Source organism: Bubalus kerabau, chromosome 3 (assembly GCF_029407905.1).
Source record: "Bubalus kerabau isolate K-KA32 ecotype Philippines breed swamp buffalo chromosome 3, PCC_UOA_SB_1v2, whole genome shotgun sequence".
NCBI classification, from domain to species: domain Eukaryota; kingdom Metazoa; phylum Chordata; class Mammalia; order Artiodactyla; family Bovidae; genus Bubalus; species Bubalus kerabau.
The window spans coordinates 145,927,324-145,939,810 of NC_073626.1; the positions used below are offsets into that span (position 1 = coordinate 145,927,324).

Genomic DNA, 12,487 nt, shown 5'->3' on the forward strand with positions numbered 1-12,487 from the left:
GTCAAGGATGAGGCTTAGGAGGTCTAGCTTGGGCAACTATATGTAGGATAGTGTCACTCATTGGGATGAGAAACACTAGAAAGGACCAGCCTTCATGCCTTTGACCATGTTGAGTTTAAAGCACCTTTGAGATCTAATCCAGAGATATAAATTCAGGTGAATAGGTGATAACTGAAGCTTTGAATGTGCATGAAGTTGCCTAGGAGAGAGGATGAGTAGAGAAGAATGCCTAGGACCGTGAGGAACTCTAACACTGAATGTCTAGTTAGGGAAGAATGAGTTTGCAAAGGAAGCAAGGAGGCAGTGGCCAGGGAGGTAGGATGAAACCTGGATGGTACCATCTCACAGAAGGCAAAACAGACGCGTTTCCGAAAGGAGAGAGTAGTGGATCATCTAGAATGCAGCTGAGAGTTCAAAAGATGAGGCCGAAAACAAGTGTTTTGCCAACCTTCAGCACTTAACTCATGGCCCTTTGACAAAGAAGATGGGAAGGGCTCAGGTAGAAGTGCATGGAAATAAGGCCAGTCTTTCGCTTACTTATTCAGGTGTTCATGACATTTCTGTCAAACGTGTTTACTTTTGTATCAGGCGTATGCCAAGAAATAGACTTTTTTTTTTTTCATTTTAGAGAACTCTGAATCCAGAAATCTGGATGGCTTTCTATTTTTAGAATTTTTATGGGGCTTTTGTCAAACAAGTAAATTTTACCAGCACATTGATCTAGAAAAGATGTTCTTAACTCTCAGTCAAAACTTTGCTAAGGTTCATCGTGTATATAGCTCTTGTTCCAGGGTTAGTATCACGCCTATTTCCCTCAGCCCTGGTAGAACTTCATCCAGAGGGAGCTGAGTCTGAGGAATGGAGATGAATGATGCTGTTGTCTTTAATGGAGTGGGTTGTCATGTCCTCCTCCAGGGGATCTTCCAAACCCAGGGATTGAACCCAGGTTTCCCACATTGCAGGTGGATTCTTTACCATCTGGGCCACCAGGGAAACCCTAATGGAAATGTACATACACATAAAGGAACAGGAATGTAACTAGTTGTGAGAATGTAACACTCAATTAATTTGGACTCCACTGCTATATATTTGTGACTATTCCAGACTCTGGAGGGCTGACGGTCCTCTGGTTAATTATGGGGAAAAATGGCTTCTTTAAGCAAATGGTGAATGTAAGAAGATTGCCATGGGGACACTTAACCTTTTCAAAGGAGGAAGGACCTTTAAGAATATTCACGTATCAACGGTTGATATGTTAATTAGACATGCTTTTGGAATTCATTCACATGGCTGCATTGAGAATAACACGGGTGCCTTTCTCTAAAACACTTTCTTCGATTCAAAATTTTCAAGTTAATTTGGAAGAGTCCAAAGTAGTTGGGTTGGATTAACCATCCAAGTCCAAGGTGCTCAGTGAATTCATGGCTTCATTTGACTGGCCATGCTCTGAGTGGTTGTCCCCAAATCTTAGAACTCCTCCCCAGACACCTCTCTCTGTGTCCTGCCCCCTTTTCAATGACACTTCTTTTTTTTCACAGATGAAGAATAAGAGAAACAGGATGCTTCAGAGCGACTATATGAACATGACCCCCCGCAGGCCAGGGCCCACCCGGAGGCACTACCAGCCCTATGCTCCAGCACGGGACTTTGCAGCCTACCGCTCCTGACACGGACGCCTATCCAGATGCAAGCCGGCTGGCCCCTCTTCACCTGCTCAACACCACTGCTCTGGATAGGAAAGGCCTGCCTTGTCTTCAGCCAGCCACCTTGGCCTCCTGTTAGGCCACTGATGCCAAATTTTCTTGAATGACTAGACCGAAGAACGTCATTTTGAGACTTGGAGATGAAGTGAAGGAATACTACTGTGGCAGACTCTATCTCCTAGTGCCACAGTCCAAATTCAAACTCACTGTGTATTTATTGACTGGATTGAGAGGTTAGGGTAGAAAACCAAAAGTGAGTGCATTCTGTTAAGCCTAGAAATCTGCCTCCAGTTCCACTCCTTTCTAACTCACCCACACGTTGTGGTCAAGCGAAGGGTGATATCGAAAGACTTTTTAGATGGAGAAGAAGTTAGGAAATCACTCCCTTTGAAGAAATGGGGATTTAAGGTGGGGATAGGTTAGAAATGGGGAAGGAGTGGTGAGGCGTAAACATTTTTAAAACCATTAAAACACTGTCTCTCACTCATGAAATGAGCCACTTAGTTCCTATTTAATACTGTTTTAGTTTGTAAAGATGTAGATACTCTTTTTGAATTCTGGTCCTATTTGGTCATTTTGACCAAGAGATTCTCTTTAGAGTCATGGGAGGCAAACCAACTTGCTTTTCTTTACTTTCTATGATGGGAACTCAATGTAGTCTTCACAATATGATTTTGAAAGAATAAAGTAGTCCTCCCACACCAAGGAAGAATGTGTCAGGAAATAAGGTCACTTTAGGTCAAAAATTATTTGAATACGATGAAGGGCTATTTATTCGGCAGCTCATTTCAGTCCAATCATACAGGGGCCTCTTCTGTTTCATGTATTTTAGATCTGCACAGTTGGTTTCTTTATTGTCTGCATGGAAATCTAAAGTGGGATGCAGAGGGCGCATCCGGAGGGAGAAGTAAAGACGCTGTGAAAGAAGGATGTTAGCATCCATTAGAACAGGAGGGATGAGTCCTGAGAAACTTCTGAAGGAGGCAGAACAGAAGGGAATGACACAATTCTTGCCATGTGCTGAGGGGATGGCCAGCATTTGGTAGGAGTTTTCCAGAAACAGCAGGCAGAAGGAGCCATGATGAGAGCTCCTTTCTGGGACTTTTGGGCTTTAGGGCTCAGAGCTCCAGAAATCTGTGGTTTGGCTGCCTGTTTACCCTGGATATCCTTCAACATGGAAAAATATTTGATGCTTTTGAGATAGCATCAAAGTTCTCAAGACACTCTACAAGGCCAGACTCTGGACACACTATGGATATTTTTCTGGTTCCAGTTTGGGTCCAACTGGAGTATGTCTGGGGACCTTGAAGAACAGCTTTACTGTTTCCATTATAATTTGTTCAGTGCTGTGATTCATTCAGATGTTGGAAAAGTCTAGGTTTTAGAGGCAGGTAGACCTGGTTCATGGAGAAGGCAGTGGCAACCCACTCCAGTACTCTTGCCTGGAAAATCCCATGGGTGGAGGAACCTGGTAGACTGAAGACCATGGGGTCGCACAGAGTCGAACACGACTGAAGCAACTTAACAGCAGCAGCAGACCTGGTCCAAGTTCTATTGCTAGTTGGCCTCAGGAGAGTCCCTGCCTTTCTAAAACTCTGATTCTCCAACTATAAAATGAAGATAATGATCAAAAAAGTTTATTTCAATACTATCATTTCCATGAGGGCATGTCCCAAGTTTGTCTTTTTTTCCCTGCTTGTCCCTGATACGTAGTACCATGCCTGACATATGTTAGCTATTATTATTGTTATATAGATAACCTATGTATCAAAATTAAACTGGACAATGATCTGAGAAAGAAGAGACTGTTATAACACAAATTTAAACCCACTACCCAGGGATGAGGTGCTACAAAATTTGAGAGCCTCCAAACTCCCTCACATTCCCTGTTTCAAAATACTTTAGCTTGTAATAAAAATGCACAGCGTTCTGCCTCCCACTTTTATGTATATAAAGAGGTCTCCTCTAACTTTTTTTGGTAACATGTGGAAGAATAGAAATCTTATAATTCCAGACAGAGGATATTGTACTTCAGTTGATTTTTAAAATGGGTTTCTATCCCATAAGTTTAATTATTTCAAAGAAGGTCAAACCTAGTGGTACTTGGGTGATGAAGAATTGCTGAATTTATGTGACATACGTGACACATTGCCAGGCTCTTGGCATACACAGTTCCTTAATCCAAGTTACCAGATTGAATTAGAAAAGGACAGAGCTAGAGAATTTTTAGAAAGGGTAATGACAAAAAATAAATTAAAAAATGGAAAGATTTGCTCTTTGGTAATAAATGGTTCTATTTTCTGATGGGAAAAATAGGTCTACTGAAGATGAATCATACTTTAGATTTCTCTTACTCACTCTGAACAGAACCAAAGTAGAAATGTTAACAGGGAAGTCCGTTTTCACTATTACTATGAACCAAGAAATGGTTTAAAAACAGTGGTTGGAGCAAGGCTTTTACAGTTTCAGATATGGCAGTTGTGAAGAAAACAATGCCATTTGCTTCTATTTTTGTAAGAGTCTTATAATTAACAGTGTTTCTGTAATTTTTGATTGTGAGCTCACTTATTTGGGGATGAACATGCCAATTTAAAGAGACTTAGTGTACATGATGTTCTGCGTTCAGTGATAAAATCACTGAACTACCATGTACCTGTTTTTAAATTTGTGCTTTAACTGTGTAGAGCAGGTATGCTTTACTTTTGGCGATGAATCTGGAGAAAATCTGTTATTTAAAAAAAGTATGGGATAAACCCTTCTAGTAAATCTCCAGTTTAGTCTTAAAAAAATTCCAGACTTTTAAATATTAGTTTTACTTCAAAGGGAAGTACACTTTTGGATTGTTTGCATGGCTTTAGTCACAGCTTCTCATCAGAGCAATGGTTTATGTCTCTGAGATGTCAGGCTGGGCTTACCTGTGCATTCTGTGTGATGTAAACGCTGAATCAGAAAGATCAAACTTCAGCCTTGATTCCGTCTGTTCCTCAGGTTAACTAACTGAGCCACTAGTTCTCATGGTTAATTTCATGGGGATGTTGGTGGCTAAAAGGATATCAGATCCCTTATGTCAGCCTTCTGTACTGTTATACAGGAACCATAGCAGGCCTGGGGACTGACTCCACAGTGCTAAATTTAACTACATGCTGGAGGTTGAGACGGTGGCGATGGTGAACCTGGAACCAAGGGCATCACTGCTGTAGACTTGTTACTATACAGGCCTTGGTATCTGCAAGGCCACTCGAGGCTCAGGAAATCTCTTTCTTATAAGTATATGTATACTTTCTGATGCACTCCTCCTCAAATATCACAGACATGTTCCAGCCTCAGGGCCTTTACACATACTGTTTCCTCTGTGTGAAACGTCTTCCCCAGATATCTACCTGGCTTCCTCCTTCCTTTTCTTCAGGTTCCTGCTCAAGAGTCACTTTCTACCATTGTGAAATCCCTCCAAGAAACACCTGATTTTCTCGTTTGTTTTTTTTCCATAGCATTTCACAATTTCTTACACATGATTTTTAAACATTTGTTTACTGCCTATTTCCCCAAACTAGATCTAAGAGGGATGGTGCTTCGTCTGCTTTGTTTGTTGTCACATCTCCAGTGCCCAGAACAGAGCCTGGTGTTTAACAAATATTGATTGACTGAATGAATGAATGTCACCAGCTTTTATGAATTAATGGCCAGTCTAAAGAAAGTAATCAGACTCTGAGAAGAGAGCCAGTTCTGTTTTCTACTTTCCTATTAGTAAGCTCAAAAATCTACTTTATTCATGAGACAGGAAGTAAAACATACACACAGCCAAACCTGGTGAAAGAAAACCTGATAGCCATAAGTTCATTTACATTTTAGAAATATTTGTGCAGTGAGAAAAACCAATACTGATAGAGTCATCTTAAAAAGTCATGCTAAGTCAAGATTAAGTCGATTTCTCATTGAAGTCTCCAAATCGCCTCTTAATGGAGAATTGACTATGTTTTAAACATGCGTTTAGTATAAATCATCTGAAAATGTTGGCTTTGCTGTTAAAATCCTATCCTACTACAAAATCACTGCTCTTTCTTTTCCTTTTTTCTTGACCCACTGAATTCTATAAATGCCTTGCCTGGCTGTGATTCTAAAAGAACTCAAGGATAGGAATGCTGAGGACAGACAGTTTAAGCTTTTTCTCCTGTCATACTCTTGTCTTAACTGAACAGGCCAATGGCATGCAATAGTTTAAAAGAAGAACAATAAACAAAATTGTGACATTTGGAGCAAGTTGAAAAATTCAAATAGGTATATTAATCACCAGCACACACAGTGCTATCCTCTTGGGGGTAGGGAAAGGCCCTTGCACAAGAGACACAGCCATTACTTCATGTTATAGCTACCATTACTTGATTGCAAATTGTGCTTTCAGTGTGGCCTGGAGTCACCTAGGTGTGCTATGACTTCATCTCCAAATAGACTATTTTCTTTGTGGAAATGGAGCTCATTAAACTTAAAGATAACCAAAATCTCCTACTCCAAGACAGACTCAAGTTAGCTAGTAACTCATGAATTTGATTGCATAAACCAAATCAACCAGAAAAGGATAAGTTGGTAAAAAAAAAATCAGGCATTAAATGAATAGCCTTAATAAATATTCCTTTACTGGGGTAAATAAAATATTGTAATCTGGTTCTGTGAAAAGGTTTCAGCCCTTTGAAACTCAAATGCAAAATGAAATAAATTGCAAACTTTTCATGACTTCACCTAACAGACCTCCCACCTTGTTCTAACTATGTAACTAAGAGACCAGTATGCCAGAACCCTGAATTCACTTTTTAAAATCCAGTCTGATAAGAGATTGATTCCTTTTAAAGCAGAACACTTTATCCTCTCCTTGTCTGGAACAGAGATAATGGATGAGTGAGAAAAAAATCAAAGAAACTTCTGGATCAATCATAATAGGGGCCCTAACCCCTACCCTGGGCTTCCCTGGTGGCTTGACCACCAACCTAAGCAGTAGTAAATGGGATGGTTTGGGAGTTACCAGAAACTAGTTGGTCATCTTATCTGTGTCTCTTTAGCTGAGGCACCAACTCTTAGCTTTTCAACAGTGGTGCTCAGAAGTTTAGCTCTTCTGGAATGAATCTCAGTGGGTGGTTCTCGGATTTGGCATCCCAGAGGAATGTGTGGCTTTCTCTTTGAAGATTCCCAGGCTCTCAGCACTTAGAGATCCAGGCCACTGTCCAGGGCAAAGTGGAGCTCACTTCCTCAGGGTGGCTTTTGTTCCTTTCAGGGTACAGACACTGGGCTCCATGCTTGAAAAACACTAAGGATGAAATATGGGTGATCCAAGAATATGTCATCTGTGTCGAGCTGATCTCATTATTGAGGCCATTCTAAAGGCCAGAATGTGTGCTTCCTAAGCCCGTTTCCTTATCTTATTTGCCTGTGTAAACTCGGTGAAAAGTTTTGGAATGCTGGGAATTTGAAGGGACAAAATGTCACAGAAAGGTGAATTTATCTTTGCGTAAGGGTGGATTGGATTCTACTTACACTTCAACAGGCAGAGCTATCTCAATGACAGACTGAAACACTCCTCTGGCTCCAAAGAACAAATTGTGAGAGCTAGGTGGAAATGTCAGTTGAGACAGAAGAGCAGCAAACAGCTTTGTTTTCCTATAGTTGTGGTTTTGCTTGGTGATGATGACACACGCCGATGAAAATGTGTAGCATGAACTCCAGTTGTTATCTGAGTGAGCATCTCTGCCAACACTGAAGGATATGTGTGGGTGTCACCTGCAAGCGCAGAGAGAGAGAGAGAGAGAGAAAGGCCTTGGTTCGGAAAGAAGAGCCAGTTAATCAAAGATCAACAGTGACAAGTGGTGCTGTTTATTTCGTGAGCGTCAGATTTGACTTCCTTCCCCTTGCTAATCTCCAAGTCTGAATTTAGTCTCTGGACTAAATAGATGAGTGTCTGGTGACTGAGGAAGTGGGTGGGACAAGGTGGGCTTGAGTAGGCGTCATGGCAATTACCATGGTTACTTCGTCATATCTTGGTCTTCTGGGCACACACTTAGTATTAGATATGTTAGCTTCCAAAATGTGCATTCTTGCTAACTTTCAAGAACCTGTGACATATTCCATGAGGGTAGACAAATCTGAGGTTTTCTTGGGGTCCCCTTTGCATTTCCAACCCTATGCAACTCGTGTTTCACTTGTTCTATATCTCTTCCTCTTCTCTTTTTTCCATCCACTTTATAACTATTTAATGAGCACTTGCCCAGCTCTAAGAAGTAGGCTAGGATGGAGACGTGGCAGCAAGCAACACAGTGTTACTATCTTGATGCTCACCAAGTACAGAATGTAGATGTCGTATGTCTCTTCTTTTTAAAAATACCCTAATCAGGATAACCACTTATTCTTAATTATGTGTTCAGACCTGAATGTGGCTATTTGATTTCAGGTTTGCTTGAAAAAATTTTTTGAGATGTTCTTATTTCCCATCTCTAACATGTTTCACATCTTAGCTCAGGATTGACAAATTTTTTTCCTGGAAATGGCCCGATAGCAAATATTTTAGGCTTTGTGATCATACTGTCTCTTGCAGTTAGTTCTGCCACTGGAGTCCAAAGGCAGCCACAGACAATATGGAAACTAGTGAACATGTCTGTGTTCTCATCAACCTTTATTTGTGGATATTTGAATTTCATGTAACTTTTGCACATCACACAATATTAATATTCTTTTGATTCTGCCCTCCCCCACCCCCAGCCACTCATAATGTAAAACCAACTCTTAGCTCATGGGCTGCTCAGAGGCAGATGGTGGGCTGGATTTGGCCTTTGCTGGCTCTGGACTTGGATCCAAGCCACAATTTTAGCTACAAGCTTGTCTTTGAGTTCCAGTCACTCTCCACACTTTTAGAGCTGGAAGGAGTTAGTTTGGATGTGTGTGAACTTGGGAGTGGTGAATGGTAAGTATCTGTTTTGAAACAAGGACCTGGATCAGTGGAAGAAGAAGAGGAAACTTCCTCTGAGGGAAAATCACTTTTGACAGAGATGGGAAATTATAAATAGGGAGAGAAGCCAGTTCGGGATGAATGCGTCCACTGTACATTATGGCTAAAAGCTTACCAATCTTTGGAATTGTGGCTCCTCTTCTCCCAAGTCCTGTTTGCTCTTTCTCTTCTTTTCTCAGCATCACATCAGTTTAATCTCCAGGGAAACAAAGCACATTTTGAGTCACAGCACGAAGAGGCAAAAAATGACCTCTGTCCTATGTAATGAAAGGGAAGGACCATTTTCCTGTATATTCATCCACACCCAGCCCCCTCAAATCCAACTTGGGGTGGGAATGACAGAAATCAGAAGCAGCTGGCACAACATTGGCCTCCTATATTCTGTCCATCACATTCTTTCAGTCTGCACTTGGCTGCCATTTAATGGGTGACCGAGAGTGACCCCTCTGAAATTCAAACTGAGACTCAGCATTTCCCAGGTAACTGGTGAAATCACTTGTACTCAGATAAGAAAGGCCCTGACCTGACCCTTACCATTCCCTCACCTCCATTCCCTTCTCCTGTCTACAGCTGCTGGTTACACCCAAGGTACAAATAGTCCTTGGAAGTAGCCCAGCCTGTGTGTGGACCCTGAGCCACACACCCATTCACACCATTTGGGCAATTTAAAAATAGGGCCAAATGTAGCATTTAGCCTGATCTATCCAGCCAAGATGAGGAAATCGCCTCTAAAAGGTCAGATGATTAAGATGATTGTGCCAACAGTCAAGGATGCCAGTAATGAAAACAGATTCTGGTAGAATGGATTTATCCTCACTTTGTACATGGCATTCAAGTTCTGGGTCTGGGTGAATAGCCGCAGGAATTCCAAGAGTTTTCTTCTCCAGCATGCAGGGCCACTGTGAACTCTTATGTGTTGTGTGCCCTGTGCGAGGACTCTAGCCAAAGGGATGAGGAGGCTAAGACACAGTAAGGATCTGATCAAAGCAGTCAGTCCTAAAGGAAATCAACCTCGAATATTAATCCGAAGGACTGATGCTAAAACTGAAGAGCCAATCCTTTGGCCACCTGATGGGAAGAGCAGACTCACTGGAAAAGACCCTGATGCTGGGAAAGATTGAAGTCAGGAGGAGAAGGGGATGACAGAGGATGAGATGGTTGGATGGCATCACTGACTCAGTGGACCTGGGTTTGAGAAAACTCTGGGAGATAGTAAAGGACAGGGAAGCCTGGCATGCTGCAGTCCATGGGGTTGCAAAGAGTTGGACACTACTTAGCAACTAAAGGACAACAAGATAAGCTACTCCCCTAGAAGAGCTATGCCCACCTGAAAAGTGTACCTTTCTGTAATGACAACATCTAAGGGCTATTGAAGTCCTAATAGAATGCTTGACTTTCTGAAGCTTGATTACTGAGTTCTTTATGGAATAGGTTAGATTCCTATCACAAAACAGGAATGATCCAGGATGAACAATAGTTAAAACAAAAAACATGCCATACCATAACAATTTCTCTCTGGGGGCCCTTCTCTAGTTTTCTCTTTCCTGCATTTCTACAGAGTTTAATTCAATTGGTTGGTTTTTCTTGACATTCATCTGGTGGGGTTGTCTTTTAGGAGTAATGTGAGAAGAAACTTCCTGGTTCAGATTTCAGAGGAAAACAAATTTTTGTGACCTGGAGAGTATCAGGATTGGGATTTACTGTTAGGATGTCCCTGAAATTTTTCACTTAATGGCAGGGTCTTCTCTTATTTCATGGTTATCAGTAGGTGAAGGGGCTAGACCAAATAACCTCAAGTTTAATTCCTATGAGTTTTCAAATTTTTTATTATAACTCTTCCAGGATAATTTCCCCAAAATAAATGCCATTGTTTTGGCTTTTCTCCCATCATCACGTTCCCAAGTTTTACAGATATAAATATTTTATGTTTGATATTTGTCAATCAGGTTTATTGGAATAAAGCTAAAATTTCCTATAACTTTTAAATTTAATAATTTATTAAATAAATAGGAAAGACAGGCCTTAGAAAGTATAAAATAATAAATATTTTAAAAAATATATTAGATTTTTATATTAAAAATGTATGAAAATATAAAATAAAAAATCACATTGTTAATTTAGATCAGTGGCTTAAACTTTTCTTTCCTTTTTCTTTCTTTAGTGGCTTCACTGAGTCTTCACTGTGGCTCACAGGCTCTTTGCTGCTGTGAGTGGGTTTCCTCTAGTTTCGAGGCTAGTGGGGGCTATTCTTTAATTGCCGTGCACAGGCTTCTTGTTGCGGTTGTTTCTCTTGTTGCAGAGCATTGGCTCTAGGGCACGTGGGCTTCTGTAGCTGTGGTGCATGGGCTTAGTTGCCCCAAGGCCTGTGGGATCTTAGTGCCCTCACCAGGAACCAAACCCAGGTCCCTGCACTGGCAGGTGGATTCTTAATCACTGGACCATCAGGGAAGTCCTGCAATGATAATTTTTTTTTTCCAAGTGGCAGAATCTTTCTCCATTTTTCTCCTGATATAATCTTATCAGAAAGTCAGTCAGTACACATGGCCTGGCACCCTCATCTTTTCAGTCTCTCTTAGCTACTTGTAGTGGCTCCCCAGGCAAAACTCATTTTTCTTGGGGTTCTGATTAAATGAAACAACTTATCTGTATTCATTGTCATTCTTAGTCTCAACTGAGATTGTGTCTTTATCTCAAATGGCCAGAAAACAGTCCCTAGAGAATTTAGCTTCAGGATTATTTATATGTGAATCTTTTCCTTCATATCCACACAAACAGTTCAGCTTTTTGTTCTAGTTTCTTTATATTTTGTTAAAATGCCTCTTTTTTTTTGCATTTGCATTCTTTTCATCTAGAAAAATAATTTACTCTAAAATGAAAATACTTTAAATTGGTTTTAAAACATCCATGTTTAGATCTCTTTATTTTTGTAATAATGATAAGTAATATATCATGCCAAATAACCAGAACAAGTACAGAATTAATCTCATTTTCTAACAAAGACCACAATTTTCTCTTTACTTGAGGATCTTCTATTGTTTCACTTAATTCTTCTAATGTGTTATCTATTTGAGATTTACCTAAGTCTATTTGCTTCAGTGCAATATTAATAGTATTTAGTTGCCATTCTCATCATATACTCAAAGCAGTTACAAGGTCGAATTTGCTATGTATTTCATCAAGATTTATCTCTTATAAGTTAAGTTTAGTCGCTCAATCATGTCTGACTCTTTTTGAACCCATGGGCTGCAGCACGCCAGGCTTCCCTGTCCATCACCAGTTCCCAGAGCTTGTTAAAACTCATGTCCATCAAATCAGTGATGCCATCCAACCATCTCATCCTCTGTCGTCCCCTTCTCCTTTCCAGGAGGGCTTCCCAGGTGGCTCAGTGGTAAAGAATCTACCTGCCAAGCAGGAGACCTGGTTGGGAAGATCCCCTGGAGAAGGGACCCGCTACCCACTCCAGTATTCTAGGACATATATTAAGTTAACCTTAAAAATGTAATCCCATATACATTAGGTGCAGACAATAGTGTTTGATTCCACTTATTTGAGATACCTAGAATTGTCAAATTGATAGCATCAGAAAGTACACTGGTAGATGTCAGGGGTCAGGGGAGTGGATGAAAAGGGGGACTGGGGACTTGATGTTTAATGGGGACAGAGTTTCAGTTTAGGAAGGCAAAACATTCAGGAGATGGACAATAGTGAGAGTTGCACAGCGGTATGAATATACTTAATGCCTTTGAACTATACAGCTAAATATGGCTAAAATAGTTTGTTTTATATTATGTGACTT

At 40.7% G+C, this 12,487-nt stretch overlaps 1 protein-coding gene across 1 annotated transcript in view; it reads left to right on the forward strand.

The window, feature by feature from the left end:
- CD28 (CD28 molecule) overlaps positions 1-2,953 on the forward strand; it is a 34,756-nt gene extending 31,803 nt beyond the window's left edge. Inside the window, exon 4 of the mRNA XM_055574452.1 lies at positions 1,539-2,953. Within this exon, the coding sequence (XP_055430427.1) occupies positions 1,539-1,667 (129 nt within the window). The 3' untranslated portion in view covers positions 1,668-2,953. The remainder of the gene's footprint in view (positions 1-1,538) is intronic.
- Positions 2,954-12,487: the final 9,534 nt, after the last annotated feature.